The sequence below is a fragment of the Diabrotica virgifera genome, chromosome 4, assembly GCF_917563875.1.
Source record: "Diabrotica virgifera virgifera chromosome 4, PGI_DIABVI_V3a".
NCBI lineage: Eukaryota > Metazoa > Arthropoda > Insecta > Coleoptera > Chrysomelidae > Diabrotica > Diabrotica virgifera.
In genome coordinates, this window is record NC_065446.1 from 239,393,588 (window position 1) to 239,412,379 (window position 18,792).

The 18,792-nt window shown below is 33.9% G+C and overlaps 2 protein-coding genes across 3 annotated transcripts in view; one reads left to right on the plus strand and one right to left on the minus strand.

Moving 5' to 3' along the window:
* LOC114327530 (small G protein signaling modulator 1) overlaps positions 1-5,240 on the minus strand; it is a 93,664-nt gene extending 88,424 nt beyond the window's left edge. Inside the window, exon 1 of one of the 2 annotated variants that reach the window (XM_050648816.1) lies at positions 4,893-5,240. In XM_050648816.1, the coding sequence (XP_050504773.1) occupies positions 4,893-4,914 (22 nt within the window). In that variant the 5' untranslated portion in view covers positions 4,915-5,240. The remainder of the gene's footprint in view (positions 1-4,892) is intronic. The other variant, XM_050648817.1, reaches the window with a different exon arrangement.
* Positions 5,241-5,431: 191 nt separating this feature from the next.
* Positions 5,432-17,841, plus strand: LOC114327123 (retinal rod rhodopsin-sensitive cGMP 3',5'-cyclic phosphodiesterase subunit delta). The gene is made up of 3 exons (XM_028275630.2): positions 5,432-5,674; positions 13,422-13,742; positions 17,627-17,841. Exons 1-3 carry the CDS (start codon positions 5,625-5,627, stop codon positions 17,706-17,708), a joined length of 453 nt encoding a protein of 150 aa, XP_028131431.1. The 5' UTR covers positions 5,432-5,624; the 3' UTR covers positions 17,709-17,841.
* Positions 17,842-18,792: the final 951 nt, after the last annotated feature.

The following is an 18,792-nucleotide window of genomic DNA, read 5'->3' on the forward strand; positions in this document are numbered from 1 at the left end:
CATGAACAGGGTCGTCCTTCTTTGAACCAGTGTTTAGAGGTAGGGCCTAATCTTATTGAACTTATTCCTTCTGTGTTATTACGGTTCAGACAACAAAAAATAGGTGTTGTGTCGGATATTCGAAAGGCTTTTCTTCAAATTTCTGTACATTCGAAGGACAGAGATTTTTTGAGGTTCCTATGGGTAAACAATGAAGGAAAGGAATTTGTATTTCGACATAGGAGAGTTGTTTTTGGAGTCAACTGTAGTCCATTTCTTCTGGGTGCTACTATAGAATTTCATTTGATAAAGGCGCTGGAGAAGTGTTGTAATGATATTCCGTACTCTAAAAATACAATTGAAAGGCTTATGATTGGGTTCTATGTAGATAATTGTGTGACTAGTGTTACTGATGAGAATGAGTTGAGAAAGTTCGTATCAGAAGCAACTGCCATCATGGAGGAAGCTAAGATGGATTTGAGAGGGTGGGAGTCTTCTGGTAGTACAAAAACAGTTGTCCCTGTTCTTGGTCTTCTCTGGGACTCCTCAAGAGACACACTAAAAATCAATGGTGAAATTTTTCAGGGAGTGGTCGGAAAACAACCCATAACTAAGAGACTGATGCTTTCTGTAGCTCAGAGTATATTTGACCCTATTGGTTTTACCTGTCCAGTATCTCTGTTCCCTAAACTGTTGCTGCAGAAACTTTGGGAAAAGCGCCTGGGATGGGATGCACCAGTCGAGAATGACATGGCTGAGGAATTTTGTCAATGGGTTACTCATCTTCCTGAACTGTCGAGTATTGAGATTCCACGTTGGATCCAGGCTGGGCCCATTGAAGCTGACCATTGGAGTTTGCACACCTTTTCAGATGCAAGTAAGAAAGCTTATGCAGCCGTAGTGTTTTTGAGAGTTCTTCGGAATGATGGTGTTTCGATTTTTCTTATAGTAGCTAAGAGTCGTGTGGCTCCTTTGAAGAAGATTTCTATACCTAGATTGGAACTGTTGGCAGCCACTATTGGTGCTAGACTTTATCAGTCAGTCAAAAGACAATTTTCTCAGCATGTTGAGTCTTATTTTTGGAGTGATTCCACTACGGTTCTTTCTTGGATTCAACGTAAGGATGACTGGTCTGTTTTTGTTTTTAATAGAGTTCAGGAGATTAGAAATTTAGCCAATGCTGAGTGTTGGAAATATGTGCCTGGTTCTCTCAACCCTGCCGATCTTCCATCAAGAGGCTGTGGTGTTCGGCAATTGTTCGAATCTCGATGGTGGGAGGGCCCGGAATGGTTGTACAGAAACGAAAATTATTGGCCCCAACAAAAAGTAGAGGTTGATGAAGAAGAAGTCGGCACTGAGAAAAAGAAAAAAGCCATTTCGTCACTATTGAATATGACGTCCGACGATTGGCACCTGTGTTACTTTTCTCAGTACACAAAACTGTTAAGAATGATGGCTTGGACGATACGATTTTGTTACAATACGAGAAATTCAAATGGAAAACTTACAGGCGAATTGGTCGCGGAGGAAATCGACAAAGCCGAAATGTTTGTGTTGAAGTTAGTGCAGAAAGAAGTGTTCGGTTCAGATACGAAACGAATTTCCTCGCTAAACACGTTTGTCGATGAATTTGGACTTATACGTTTAAAAACTCGCGTTACCGAGAGAATTGACACGGAAGATTTTCGTCTGCCTATCTTACTTCCGGGTGAACATTTTATAGTGCGCAAGTTGATTTTGAGCTTACACAAAAACTCTTGTCACGTTGGTACACAGGGACTGCTTAGTTTGCTCCGCGAAAAATATTGGACTTTAGGGGGTAGACGGATTGTGCGGTCCATTTTAAAAGAATGTGGTGTGTGCAAGAGACAAGATGGGAAATCGTTCGAAGTACAAACGCCTTCATTGCCAGCCGATAGAGTTCGAGATGCTGCAGTGTTTGAGATTTCCGGGGTGGACTTAGCTGGGCCTCTTTACTTGAAATCGGGCGAGAAGGCATGGATTTGTTTGTTCACTTGTGCCGTTTATCGCGCAGTTCATCTGGAACTCGTTACCTCCTTGTCAACAAATGCATTTATTCAAGCTTTCCGTCGCTTTGTTGCCAGGCGTGGACGCCCGAGAACGGTTTATAGTGACAATGGAACGAATTTTACGGGACTTGAGAACGCGCTTAAGCAATTGGACTGGAACATGATCGCGGAATATAGTTCTACACAACGTATTAAGTGGCGTTTCAACCCCCCTACAGCTGCATGGTGGGGTGGATTTTGGGAGCGATTAATAGGTATTGTGAAAGGACTTTTGCGAAAAGTTTTGGGTCGAGCGTCTCTCAATTATGAAGACTTATTGACATTGTTGTGTGATTGTGAGAGTATAGTCAACTCGCGGCCATTGACGTATATTTCGGATGATCCTACTGAGTTAGCCGCGTTGACGCCAGGTATGTTTTTACGTGAGCAAGTCAGTTACGAGTTGCCGGATTGTGATTTGCTAGAGCAGAATTCTCTCACACGCAAAATACGCCGTTTGCAAGAGTTGAGAAGTCATTTGCGAAAAAGATTTCGTGCTGAATATCTGGCTCAACTCAAAGCGGGAACGAAGAAGACGAAAGTGTCTAAAGTGTCTATCGGGGATGTCGTTTTAGTAGGCAACGAAAACATCAAGCGCCTTCAGTGGCCTTTAGGAAAAGTTATTGAACTTTTACCCGGTAGAGATAATCAGGTGCGATTAGTTCGTCTTGCGACGGCACAAGGCCAACTTCTGAGACCGTTGCAAAGGCTTTACCCAGTGGAAGTCGTGGAGGCAGTTACTGCTGGCGAGAATATCCAGGGTATTACCCTACGGGATGCGGCTCCAGAGACAGTGCCTCACGAGAACGGTTGTCAGCTCCAGGCTGAGGAAGAATCAAGTGAAATAAGTGCGGGAGTGACAAAAAGCAGAGCACCCGATTTAAATGAAAGATGTACGCGAAGTGACCGGGTAGTTAAAACTCCTGTAAGATTCAAGTGACATTTTCTTGACTTGATTTTTTCATGACTCTGTTTGTTTTTGATATATTTTACTTTTCACTTTATTTGATATTTTATTGTAATTTTTCGTGACTCTCTGTATTTTTTGAGAAATTTTGTCAAATTCCCCAAGGTGGGAGAATGTCGAGTCATTATAAAATATGGCAGTGTCCGTGTTTAAAAGATATTTCTGCTTTATACATACGGCGAGCCATATGGTTTGTTTTTCGTTGTTTTAAGGTGAAGGGATGATGGGCGTACTAGCCAGCCCACTTGAGATTGAAACCTATGATAAGAATGTATTGCTGTTTTAAGGAATGTGTAGATATTGGATATTATGTTTTTAAGTCAGTCGAGTTTGTAACATTCTTCGGATAACATCCAAATAAAAACTTTATTTTAAGCTACACTTGCGTATTTTTAATAGGGGTAATTTTCTGTAAACGAAAGTTATTTTCTTTAATTTGATTTCGAACCAGGGATCTTTGCGTGAAGTAACTCGTGGACATCCCTACGTAACAGGCAAGTTGCCGACTCACGGCTTTGAATAAAGAGAATGCAGACATTAAGTAACTTATTTCTAATTTGACATGTTTGCGGATCCGCGCTGCTGGATGCAGCACGGTCTGCTGGATCCAGCATGTAAATAAAAGCGCTGGATCCATCTGGATTGCTGGATGCTGGATCCAGCAATTGCAATCTCTAGCAGTACCTAACGATACTTGTCTTATAAATAATCTATTTTGGGAAAGACCAGATAAGAGGAGGTCTGTATGACGGCTTAAAAAAATGTAAAAATATGCAATCAGAGTGGATCTGGAGAAAATGCGAGTGAAACAATAGTAAATAGTGGCACAGGGCCGGTAAACATGGAAAATAATAGTAAAGCGCGGCAAATACTCAAGAGGAGTTATAACGCCATTGATAATGATGATGCGAATTTAAAATATAAACTCTTATAGTTTTTAATGAAAGTAATATCACACAAAGAAAATCTTTGTAGAAACAGAACATCTACATTAAAGAATCTAATATCGGAAATCATCAACGTCTCATTCAGGAAAGTAGCTGCAAAAGTGTAAATTGCAATGTTGCTCTTCTTAAATCAAGATTCAAGATTTAAAGGTCACCTTGCCAGACAGAACTGTGCACTATGTTAAACTTTTATTACATATTACATATATTTAACTCATTAAACCAGTTAATATAAGTATATAAGGAAGAGTTAATTACATATAGGGTCTACCAAAATGTTCAAAAATTGTAGAAGAAAATAAACAAATACATCAACTCTAATAATTATCATTTAATAGTTACCTACTGAAAATTAATCAGTTTATTATTACTCAGAATATTACTCGAGTGTGATAAAATTATTTCCTTGTTTACATCTACTGCAGTTATCTGTGGTTTATTATTAAATTAACCACTCTTATCTTCCTTTGATAAGAAAACTCGATAAAGATCGGAATAAAAGAAACATTTAGATCTATCAACAACTTTTTTGCCAAAAACTAGTATTGATCATTAATCAAAAATTAAAAAAATAAAGCAATGTGAGTTTCAGAAATTGTTATTTTAATGTGCGCCTTTTCATTTGGTTTTAAATATTGACAAAATCTTTTACTGCTATCTTTTCAAAAGAAATCTTAATTTTCGTGGAAAATTTATAACATCATAGTGTATTTCTGTGATTACAAACCAATGTAGGTATAATGATTTGTCAGTTTCTTTATATTAGTATTATTAATCAACGCATTGTAGCGAAAATGCAAGGCCTTTGGCGATAATTAATTAAAATGAGTCGCTTCCCAAAGGAAAACCATAAGCTATTCCCATCTGAGTCTTTTAAAGAAGTAAATAAACAAATTCTGAGAATAAAGCAATACTCTTCAACAAACTTACCGCTTTGCAACATTTTTAACATTTATCCTCACAAAACCAATCTAAACCCAAAAAATTTTACTACCGAACATCAACTACCGGAAGTGGTCGATAAGATATATTCAAAAACAAGACGATGTTATCTGTCCCGGCGATCGTATTAATATGTTGGCAATAAATTAATCTTTTAACTCTTGAACCACGACCATAATGTTTCTATACGTTCGTCTACCTTGAAAAACAATCGATTGCGCCACTCAAGCGCACCGCAAAAGTGCCCTAAGCTCGCGCCAAATTTCAAAATCGCGTCCCGACGCTGGCCCTTTATATGCAAACCACACCCACAACCTAACTCAACACCCATTATGTCAAAGGCCAGAAAACGATGATTGTCTTATGTCATTAATGCTTGTCAATTGTCAACCAGTGCCAGCGTTGCCAGACATAAATATTGATTGAATATTTTTGAGTTTCCTCGTTTCCTGACTTTATTTAATTTTTAATATTATTTAACTTACCCATTACGTATTTTAAATACTTAAGTTAAACAGTTTTTACAAATATTCTAGTTAATTTAAATCCACATTCTATTTATACAAATTGGATTTATCAATGTGGCAACAGCGTCTACGTCGATTTTCATTTTCTGATTAATGTTTTTGTGTACATACATCAATAAGAAAATTGTTGGTTTCCATATTTTCCAATATTTCTACGATACAAACTTTACAGTGATTTGGAACATGGGAAAAGATGACAACAGTTGCTAAAAATTCTGAAGACATTTTGAAAGGTTTTCAAATGTATCCTTTTTAAACCAAATATCTATGTTTTAACCTATTTTTCTTTTTGTTGGTTTATAGATAAAGTAACCACACGTCCCGATTTTGGCGGGACAGTCCCGCTTTTTTGGATGACTGTCCCGCTTTTTTGGATGACTGTCCCGTGGCCAACTTACTTTTAAAAATGTGCCACGTTTTAGAAAGTATCTGCTTTTCTTATTTTAAATAACATACTGTCAAAATATATTTACCTATTATTTATTAACACGTTCGCTACCAAGCGACTCATATTATGAGCCACATCGATTTTTCCATAGGCCAGCGTCTCACTCGTCAGTCCTGGTCTATGAGGACGAAACTTAAATACCTGGATAACCCTTAACACCTTGGCTGCGTCAACTGTGTTGTAACGCACTGTGGCAAATGGAGTATACGGGACAAACGCCTCTTAACGCACTCAACGTAAGTTTATAAATATCTCTAAATGCAGCCAAGGTGTTAAATGGGTTAAGTATTATGGTGAATACAGTAGAACCCCGATTATCCGTGCTCCTCGGAACCAGATGTGGCACGGATAATTGAAAAGCATGGATAATCCGAACATTTATTTATATAAAATTCATATATGTACGTAAATTCATACATAATATGTATGTACCATAAAAAGATAACAGAAAAAATAAATCTTTCATTATGAGTCTCGGTGATGCTATTTTGATAAAACCTCAAAAATACAATTTGAGTAATAGAAATTCATAGCACGGATAATCAGGGTTCTGCTGTATAAAGAAATGAAAAAACAGATAAAAATCATGTAGGTAAACTAAATTACATAATGTACCGAGTTGATTTACTCTGTACAACTGGTACAACTCTTATAACCGAAAATCGTATTTTTCAAGTTGTGTAAGTTGGTCTTGTCAAATGTGTCATTCTAATTTCTAAGGCATCGTTGCCAGTTCAACGAAAATATTATTGAACTCTTGAGCTAGTTGTCGGACAGACCAACCATCTTCTATTGACACTTACTTAATCGACGTGGCATCGTTAAAAATTTACTTTGACCAACTTGTCAAATCTGACTGATGTTATGTAATTAAATAAGTCATCGAGAACTGGACCTATTGCTTTTTATTATTGTTGAATTTTTCAGTTATAAGTGGATTTTTTAAGATTAACAACGTTCTCTCTGGTTATTAAATTTATTAGATACTTGATGGATTCGACCGTTACTTGATGGAAGTTCATTTTATCTAACAATAAAACACGAAAACGTCTGTTTTCTATACTTCCACAAAATTTATTATAACTAAGTGACTACAGCTTTAAGCTGAGAAAGGCACTCCGCCGAAACAGCTGTAGTCACTTAGTTATAATAAATTTTGTGGAAGTATAGAAAACAAACGTTTTATTGTTAGATTTATTAGATACGGTTTTTTGATGATAAAAATAATACCTATCTAAAAACTTTATAATTTTCGGTCTTGCATTGTGGAAATAAAACGACATTACTAAACACAAAGCAACAAAGAGGCACAAAAGATTTTCGAATAATGAGGCTTCCTCATCTAAAATTGAACAGTTTTTCGCAGGAAATTGTCAAAGTGACAGTAAACCATTTTTTTTTAATAATGATAAGAGCAATTGAAGGGCTTGGTGCAATAAAAACGGGATGATTTTTCATATAGGGCGTATCTTATTATGTTAAGTAGTACCGTTTTCTGTAATTTAAAGCCTTCCGGAAATTTCCCCACCTTTAACCGCTGGTTCATAGATGCTGATACACTTATTCTAAAGGGAAAACTGAAATAACTCATTTTATGCAAATTTGTTAGTTACGAGGTCCTGCCTTTTCGCCGTCGATATGCATAGTTTTGAGGAAAATGTGCATATATCAATCCTAAGGACTATGCCATTAACATTTTGGTGCGATAACCATCCACGTTGTTCTACACTGAATTTCCTATGCACTGCATGTATGGTTTTTGCTCCAAATTTTTGGGAGGAAAAATTTCAAACTTAATTTCTACAAGAGTGGTCTTTGACTGGTTATTGCACCAAACCCTTCAATTTACTTTCATACTTCTGCACAACTTCTAGGCCTCCTTTGTTCAGATGGACTTACCCAAGTTTTTGAAGTTATACTTCTTTAGGCGCGATTGAGAGTGAATTTTTATTATTCTGGGCGCATGTGCACACAGACAGTATGGACTACGTTGCTAATCTTTCAAGTTATGCATGTATCAGCGGAAATAAGTTATTAAAAGAATATATTAGTGTTTTAAATATACAGTGGAACCTGCTTAATTCGAACTTCCATAATTCGAAATCTTCTTTAATTCAAATTTTTATTCTGGTCCCTAGCATTTCCTATATAAGTAATGGTAAAAAGTCGTGAATATTTCGAATTATATTTTGGATAATTCGAACTTTTCTGCTATCTTTTCTGAATATCTTAGAATCTTTTGTCATTACTGAGAAGCTAAATTCTAAAAAGCAACTAAAAGTTTCGGATCTCTTTGGAAAAAAATAAACTCAGTCTTTTTTATAGCTTGCAAATATTTTAATTGGTATTTTTGGCCGAATTTTGTTACCCAATTTTTTTAAGGTTGACAAAACTCGGGCAAGAATAGGAAGAAAAACCAAAATCTCCAAGTGATAAAAATGATCAACTTCCGTTTTTTTTTTGTTGATCAACTACTGATATTGATCATTTGCAGATGTTTTTGTAGGTAATCCTTGTTTTTGTAGATTTATTTTTTAATTCGAATTTTTGGATAATTCCAATTTTTTTAAAGTCCCCTGAGATTCGAATTATCCAAGTTTCACTGTATTATTTATTATAATGTTTGTGTTCTTGGATTTGTCTTCCTCGGGAGTAAGATAATAAGTTTCTATTATAACATCTTTATACTTCACTTGATCTATTTGTCACCGCTATTTGTAATTATGTCCGAGATCTCGCGTAAACAGAGCGATTATGGCTTCATTGGTAGAGCATTCGACCACAGATCTAGAGGTACTGGGTTCGAAATCAGACTATTCATATTCTTTTTTTTATTATTTTTGGTATTGTTTTAATAAAAAAATTTTGAAAGTGGTAGGTAAGTATTAAAATTAATTTAATATTTAAATAAAATACAATTAAACTGTTTAGTACATTTATTTCGTTGAAGTTATATAATAGAAGTATAGCTTCTTACGTGCGTACAAAGTACACACCTTTTTTTTCCTAGATTAATTTATAATAACAATTTTAGTCCTTACCATTTTATGGCGGAGATAATAAGCAAAAACGGTTCTCCTTAACATTCACAACAGTTAACTAGTATTGACCCCCTTTTTAGGTTAGAATAATAAAATGTGGTGTAGCACGAAATGCAATGTTAGGTCTTTTTTTTTTGTCTAACCTGACTGGACTATAAAGAATATATCTCATTACTCATTATTAATGAACGGAAAACACAGTATCTGTAGATGAAAGATATTGTATTGTTGTTTGTTTGTGTTTATATGACTGCGGACACTAAATCCATTCGCCAAAAAGATATTGTACACAGGCAACATATGGTAGGGGAGCAAAGTATGCTAAATGTGCAGTCACTCGAGCGCTTTGGGGACCTATTGGGTTGTGATTATTAGGTCCTAAAACCAAAAAAAGTTAAGTAAAAGTTTCCATTTTAGCGGGCGCTTGCCATTTTTTAATTTAATTTTCCATTTCCATTAATCGTTTTTTCCGAATATAGCGCCATCTATCCATAATTCGAAAAAATGTCTCGAATAAAAGTTGCTTATTTTTATGCAGAGAATTCAAATCTGCAATAAAAAATGGGGATTCCCATTTAAGATTTTAAAGTAACCCCCCACCCCACCTCCGTGGGGGGTCGCGTTTGTTACCATTCGATATATTTTTCAAAAATATTAAATAAGTGTATTTTGCAGTTTTTCGATCTGATGTTTATTTTGCTAAATATCGCGGGATTTGTATTTAAAATTTAAAATTTACCCCCCACCCCTCTCTGCGAGGGGTCGTGTTTGGTATCTATCGATAGATTTTTGAAAAATATTGAACGTGTAGTTTTTAGTTTTTCGATCTGACGTTCATTTCGCGAAATATTCGCCTTTTTCTTGTGAAACTTTGTGACTCACCAATTCCCTTACGCCCCGCTCAAATCGTCAGATTTTTTAAATATACACTGTTTTGCATGTACTTAACTTACCTTATCTTAATCTGACAATTTCGAGTATTTTTAAGGATAGATTTTTTTTTTCGCGCCCCCCTAAACGAACTCCCCTGTGTTAAGAGCCAATATATGGCAGAGGTACATCTGCAGGGTACCACGTTTCTCCCCATATGATAATCTGACGCGCTCGAGTAACTGCAAAAATCCCCGCTTGGGCTCCCCTACCAATATTTAATAGTTTGTTAAACAAAAGTTTACGAAAACAAAGTTTAAAGAAGTGAATAGGTACAGCTTTATAAGTATCTATAGTCAAAACTGTTTTCCTTATAAAGTTTGTTTATACCATATTGTCAGATTCTGTTAGTAATTATAGTTAAAGCACTGGAAAGTTAGAAATTTAATACAGTTCATTTTTATTTTTTAACAAAGCAACTTAACAAGGCTTCGTTTATTTGCATAAGAAAAATTGAATAGTTTAATTTTGTGAGTTGAATTGTATTTAAATTATACAGGGTGTCCCGAAAAGAATGGTCATAAATTATATCACACATTCTGGGGTCAAAAATAGTTCGATTGAACCTAACTTACCTTAGTACAAATGTGCTCATAAAAAAAGTTACAGCCCTTTGAAGTTACAAAATGAAAATCGATTTTTCTCAATATATCGAAAACTATTAGAGATTTTTTATTGAAAATGGACATGTATAATTCTTATGTCAGGAACATCTTAAAACAAAATTATAGTGAAATTTGTCCACCCCATAAAAAATTTATGGGGATTTTGTTCCCTTAAACCCCCCCAAACTTTTGTGTACGTTCCAATTAATTCATTATTGTGGTACCATTAGTTAAACACAACGTTTTTAAAACTTTTTTGCCTCTTAGTATTTTTTCGATAAGCCAGTTTTTATTGAGATGCGGCTTCTTTTTCAATATATTTACGTAAAAATTTTATGGGGGTTTTGTTCCTTTAAACCCCCCTAATGTTTGTGTACGTTCCAATTAAACTATTATTGTGGTACCATTAGTTAAACACAGTGTTTTTAAAACTTTTGTCTCTTAGTCTTTTGTTCATAAGTCACCTTTTATCGAGATGTAGCTTCTTTTTCAAAATATACCTAAAAATGTAAATTATAAATAAATTTTCAGTTTATTAAGAGGTCTCTATAACCGTACTTAACCATATACAAATATGTGGTGGATTCGACAAATATTCAAAATATCTCGATAAACACTGGCTTATCGAAAAAGTACTAAGAGGCAAAAAAGTTTTAAAAATAATGTGTTTAACTAATAGTGCCATAATAATAATTAAATTGGAACGTACACAAAAGTTTGGGGGGGTTTAAGGGAACAAAACCCCCATAAAATTTGTATGGGGTGCACAAATTTTACTTAATTTTTTTTTTTAAGATATTGCTGTCGTAAAAATGCCACATGTCAATTTTCAATAAAAAATCTCTGAGAGTTTTCGATATATGAAAAAAAATCGATTTTCATTTTGTAACTTCAAAGGGCTGTAACTTTTTTTGTGTGCACTATTGTATATAGGTAAGTGAGGTTCAATCAACCCATTTTTGACCCCAGAATCTGTGGCATAATTTATGACCAATCTTTTCGGGACACCCTGTATATTATATTAATGATAAAGATGTGCCTGACTATCAAAATAAACTAATAAAATTGCTGTCCTGTATTCTTGTCCTGTATACTGTACATATCGGTATGTATACCTGTGTGGTGTATGTGTTATAGTCAAAGCCCGAAATAAACTACAGTTTCGTCCTTTGACTAGTCAATCCTAGGAGCGACTAAGTTGGTCAGGCAAAGGCCGAAATTTAATTTTATGAAATCGGGGTTTGACTAGTCAAACCCCCATCAGCTATTAAAATGTCGTAATCTGTTAGATTAGGTTTAATAAAACGTCATTTTTGAAGTTATACTTCTTTACGATCGAGAGTGAAATTTTATAATGCCGGGTGCATGCGCACACAGACAGCATGTATTTCGTTGCTAATCTTTCAAGATATGTATGTTTCAGCGCAAATAAGTCATATTATATCATATAAAAGGATATATTAGTGTCCTTAGTAAATGTATTATTTATTATAATTTTTGTGTCTTTGGATTTGTCTTCCTCGGGAAAAAGATATTTTATAATTATAGTAAGTATATTTAAAGTATTTTTTTATACCTCACTTGGTCTATTAAATTTATCAGTATGTATGAGAAATCTTGTAACCTGTCAAAGCAAAGGGCATATACTCAGCGGTAGAGCGTGTGACCGGAGATCAAGAGGTCCCGGGCTCAAATCCCTGACGATTCATATTCTTTTTTTTATATATTTTTGGTATCGTTTTAATAAAAAAATTTTAAAAGTGGTAGGTAAAGAAAGTTAGTTTAATATTTAAATAAAATACAAATAACTTGTTAAGTATATTAATTTCTTTGAAATCATAATAATAGAAGTATAACTTCTTACGTGCGTACAAAGTACACACACATTCTTTTTTTTATGTATTTTAACCCGTAGAACACGAATTTTTTGGGTAACAGTTTATCCGGATGTCGAATAGATTGTTATAAACAAAGAACTTGAGGAATTACATAACGGCGATTTCTCGCAAATCAAAACATTTTTTTGTATTTTTTGGATCATTCTAAGCAAAAAATGTTCTTACAAGTTTTTTCCTAGGATGCATAGTTTTCGAAATAAACGCCGTTGAACTTTCAAAAAATCGAAAAATTGCAATACATATTTGAACCCAAATAACTTTTGATTAAAAAATAAAATAGCAATTCTGCTTACCGCATTTGAAAGTTCAAGTCAAATTTTATCGGTTTTGATTATTTGCATTGCTAAAAATTTATTTTTTATTGTTAAACAAAGCTATAAACACATAGTGTTTCCCGTGCCCAATACATGCGTTTTAATGCATTCTACGTAGAAATAGCCTCGCTTGCACTTGTACCTACTCTACATACTCGTTCGATTTTAAATGGGAGATAATTGAAAACATCACTCAAGTAGCTTTGTTTAACAATAAAAAAATAAATTTTTAGCAATGCAAATAATCAAAACCGATATAATTTGACTTGAACTTTCAAATGCGGTAATCAGAATTGCTATTTTATTTTTTAATCAACAGTTATTCGGGTTTAAAAATTGCAATTTTTCGATTTTTTGAAAGTTCAACCGCGTTTATCTCGAAAACTATGCATACTACGAAAAAACTTGTAAGAACATTTTTTGCTTATAATGACCCAAAAAATACAAAAAAAAATGTTTTGTTTTGCGAGAAATCACTGTTATGTAATTCCTCAAGTTCTTTGTTAATAACAATCTTATCGACATCCGGATCAACTATTACCCAAAAAATTCGTGATCTACGGGTGAAAATACATAAAAAATACTTGGGTAAGTCCATCTGAATAAAGGAGGCCGTTGTACCCCTGGCCACAGGACTATATGTTGCACAGTAAAATATTAATTGTTGCGATAATCCCAAATCAGTTGTATATTTATGGAATATACTGTAATTTGTTTTTTGACATCAAAACATTTCCTTAACTCTCAGATTTAGAAATTGGATCTGTCTGCGGGACGCAGACGGTGGTAAAATATTCTGGCAAGGCTCCGAAGACTTAAGCTTCCCAGAAGTAGAACATGAAGCTCGAGTACCTAAGACAATCCTCAAATGTCGTGCAGTATCTAGAGAGTTTAACTTTAGCTCCAAAGAGCAGATGGAAAAATTCCGGTTGGAACAAAAAGTTCTATTTAAAGGGAGATGTCTTGAAGAATGGTACTTTGAATTTGGTTTTGTTATGTCAGAGTCGACAAATACATGGCAATCCATTATGGAGGCCGCACCAGAATCACAGATGATGCCCGCCTCGGTACTTAAGTAAGTATGCCTCTTTTTGGTAATCAGTAATGGTGCGCTTATACGGGAAATTTTTTTGAGCAGTAATTTCTTGACAACACGAATGGATCAATCTGGAGTAATTAGTGGAGCGATATGCAGCAAATTCAAAACATGAGGCAATTGTTTCGCAATATTGCTTCTAATTGTTCCATATTGCTCAATGTCACTGATACAGTTCTGTTGCCAAATATGCAGTGGCTATAGAAATTCAAGTCAATTTGTTTTATATCTAGATGATATTTTTATGTGTTCTATTTGGCAGCAGAAAATTTTCTCTTTTCACTTATCTTGATTATTTAGCAGTTAGGTTCTTGTTTTTTCCTAAATTCTTTTGTCAATCAACATTATGATTGAGTCCTAATAACTTACCTTTATATGTCCACGAAGAACTTCTGCCATACCTCTGTACACGTTATATGTTTTATTAAGAATTGTCCATATCGTAACTAGAGAATTCTTTTTTTTATTCACGGGCAAGCCCTATTCAGATCTAAATGTTACAGTGTTCTAAATTATCATAATATAACATAACAAAGTGGCTTGAGAAAAAATAATTCTATGAGTAGTACAGTTACAAAAATGAAAAAAAGAATAAGATAACATATAGGTCAGTACAATCACGTACAATTACAAACAAAAGATAACACATAAATCAATTCAGAAATGTTCCAAGGTGTAACGGTTTTGAGTTATCTAATACTAATACATATAGGTCATGTAACACTAATCACAATACAAAAGCTCTGGCCGAAAGTATTAAAAAGTTAGGGAAGAAATATTATTTTTAAAACGGGAAACTGATATATTAAAAATTTCGAGGTTATTTAATGAGTTAGCTAATCGAAGAGTTCTAGGAATAAATGTGTTGTAAGAATAATTGAATCTATGAAAAGAAACATAAAAGGTTTGCACCTGCCTAGTCGAACGACTGGGGACAAATAGAAATATTTTGGAGAGAAGCTCGGGGCAGTTACACAGCCCGTTGATAATTTTAAATAAAATTATTAAGTCTCTTTGTTTTCTGCGTACCTCAAGAGGACCTTCTGCATACTTCAGTATGTGCTCTAATGCAGAATAGTCGTAGTATACATGCATCTTAGTGGCAGTATATCTCAGAAAATTGTGTTGGACAGCCTCAAGTTTCAGTTTATGAGTAAAGTAATAGGGGGACCAAATTGTGGAACAGTAATCAAAATGAGATCTAACCAGGGAGAAATAAAGGGATTTAATAGCTGAGATGTTAGTAAAGTCTCTGGTGTTTCTTTTTATAAAGCCAAGCATCTTCATAGACTTCTGTATTGTACTGGAAATGTGTGATTTATAGCTAAGGGCGGAGTCAAGGATCACACCTAGATCCTTAGTTTAGTTTCAGAGGCAGAATGTAAGGTCAGATTATTTATACTATTTTCGAAGATGATTGGATGATGAGTTAGATGAAAACGAAGAATATGGCATTTGGATGCATTCAAACACATACCATTTTGCATACACCAGTTAGATAGGCGATCAATATCACCTTGTAGACTAAGTGAATCAGCCTCACATGTGATTATTTTAAAACATTTTAAATCATCAGCGAATAACATAGTTTCACTTACTTGGAAACAGGGTATTAGATCATTGATAAATATATTAAACAACAGAGGTCCCAAGTGTGATCCTTGTGGTACACCTGAGGTAACAGATGGTAGGAGAATAGTAATGATTAACCCTGACAATTTGCGAACTTTGCGTAAGATGGCTCTTGAACCACTTCAATATAAGGCCATCAACTCCGTATAAATAAAGTTTATCAATCAAGAGCTCATGATTAACTTTCATGATTAAAAGTCAGTATACACAGAGTCAATTTAATGCTAATATCTTAGCACAAAATACGAAGCTTAAATAAAATATTCTTCCTTACCGAGATACAGGGTGTTTTATTAGTTTTCCGCTGTTACCAGAGGCGTGCTGTAGGGATATAAACTTAATTTTCCCCCTTTCCCACTCACAATCTACGCCACTGTCGTAATAATCATTTCAGCATATTTTTTTGATTCTTGATTACTTTTTACGTAAATATCAACCTTGTGTCTCAATGCGATAGAGTACATAGTTTTCAAGTTATTTGCGGTTAAATGTAATGGATTGAATAAGATTATGTATTTTAAACACATAATGTTGAATGTTGTTTAAAATACATAATCTTATTGAATCCATTATCTTTACACGCAAATAACTTGAAAAATACTTACTCTATCGCAATGAGACAAACGGATGATATTTACGTAAAAAGTAACAAAAAACCAAAAAAACTTGCTCAAATGATTATTATGACAGTGGCGTAGATTGTGAGGGGGAAAAGAGGCGAAAATGAAGTATATATCCCTATAGCACGCCTCTAGTAACAGCGGAAAACTATCTTTTAAGATATATATTATTGCAGATAAATACTGCAAAATTATTTTGCAAAAACATGTGAATTAAAAAAAGGGGGGCTAACTTCGTCCCTAATTGTCCTTGGACAATTGTTTTTCTTTCTAAATGTGTATAAAAATTCAGTCTTTCCAAATATGAAAAAATAATTTTTCTACGGGTAACGGTTAAAAAGTTATTTTAATTGTTTATAAGTAAGCAAAAAATCGACGTGTTTTTGCAAAATAATTTTACACTGTTTAAAATTACTTTTTGTCATTTTTTTTTAATTAAGTCAATAGTATAAATGTTCTTCCATAAACTGTCAGAAGTCTTACTGTAACCTCATAATTTTCTGACTTATAGTGTTGCAAAAAAATGAATTTGGGATAAACAAATTAAATAACTTTTAAACTATTCGACCAATTGCTTTGAAATTTAAAATGTAATTTAAGCACCAGAAGTCTCAGCAATTCGTGTAATAAGAAGGTTCTAAGTTAATTTTTACATAAGTTATGAATATTTATAAAAACTCAAAATTTATGATTTATTTTGCAATTTTCTAAGCAACCAATAAGGATAGACATATTCAGAGAACGCCATATTGAAATTTTTTAGACGATTGATGAGCTTCTTACTCTCAAATTTGTTTTAAATGCTTAACTTTTTGGTTATAAACGAAAAAAGCGAAAATTTACCGTTTTTTGATCTTCATTTGTTTATAACTATGTATATCATCAAAATCGGCTGCAGGAAACATAAAGGTTATTAATATAGATGTCCATACTACTCAAAACATTTGGTTTCGGCCTGGAGGGGGATGTGTCACGAGAAAAATCTTATTTCTCTGGACTACTAGTTTATTAAAGTTGCTCCTTATTGCTAAATATTGTAGTTGCTAAAATCAATGCTTGTTGCTGTTACCATAAATTGCTTGATATTTTGTCACTTCACAATCAACCATCATTGCCCATAATTGAAGGGCTTGGTGCAAGTACTGGTTAAAGAGCACTTTTGTCGAAATTAAGTTCATGACATCTCTTTCCTTCAAAAATATCTCAGCATAGTTTGGAGCAAAAACCATAAATGTACTGTGTAAGAAATTCAATGTAGAACAATGTGGACGGTTATTGCATCAAAAATTGGTGCAATTTAATTGCACCAATTAAATGTTAATAGCATAGTCCTTAGGATCGAAATATGCACATTTTCCTCAAAACTATGTTATTGCACCAAGCTCTTCAATTGAACAGTTTTGTTGCCCATGTAAGCGCGCCTCAATAAAAATTAAAATGTTTTATCTTTTCACGTATATATAAAAATAAATTTACATTTTATTATTTTTTAATTTTGTTCTAAATGGTTTCTTCTTGCAATTCTGAACTCACATATTTTTGTTTACATGTGTATGTTTTGTACATTGTGTATATTTTATTATTATATATTAATGAATATCTATTTTTCAGTGGCAACATAGTGATTGAGACCAAATTTTACGACGATGATCTTTTGATTACCACATCGAGAGTTCGTGTATTTTATGTGTAGATACAGTATACAATAATGTAGTGTATAAAACGGCTTCAATATGAGCCATACAATGTTATTTTTAGTTATTTAAGTGTTCAGACTGTTTTCATACCAGCATTTACAATTTTAATAAAAATTACATTTATACAAATTTGAGTTTTAGTTTAATGCGAGTCCATCTCATCTCTTGTAAAGCAATGATGTCAGCTTTGTTTTTATGTATTTCCTATATGAGCAGAGCTGTAACTCCTGGTTGATAAAGGAGTCTTAAGGCCGCGTCTCACCATCAAATAATTTGATCAAACAGTTTGAGCAAACTCCGGAAGTACGTCAAAGTGACGTCACAATTGCAGTTTTTTTGAAATTCTAAAAATCTGTGCTCTCACTATCAGTCTAGTTTGATCAAATTTTTTGTATTGAGTTGTCTAACTTGTTTGTACTTTATTTAAAATTAAAATTTTTCATTATTATCCACAATGAACACTCAGGATGTGACGTCACTAACTGTCACTTTCAGTTTGCTCAAACCAGTTTGATCAAATTATTTGATGGTGGGACGCGGCCTTGACATGCAAATTTTCGAATCATTGTCCTTATTTGGTTTGCGAGTTCTTTGTAGGTTAACCAGTCCAGTTTCTTTCATTGTAGCTTTCATAACATAAGTTTTTTACAGGGTTGAATAGTTAGCCCCACGCCAAACCCCATTTTCTAATAACCATTTCACCTGCTTTAATCAGTTCCGATCTAACTGTCCACCCATATTATCTTTCAATAAAGTCGTCCCAGGAACGCAACTCATAAATATTGGCAATATCATTTTAAAGTCTTCTACTTTAAAATGTATAATATATGTCTGAATTGAAGATATAAATGAGTCGGATTAAATTAAATTATTAGAAGAATTTTTTACTAAGCAACAACATTTTTGTTTAACTTTGTATTTTGACAACGACGTCCGATGTGGACGTCGAAACGTTAATAAAATCATTTTTTTAGTTAAATTATGACTTATTTCCCATTTAGAATAGTTAACCGGATCTAAAATTGGGTGTCTTAGTTTCGAAGGTGCACCTGTAAAGGTTAGTTCTTCTGAGACGACAGA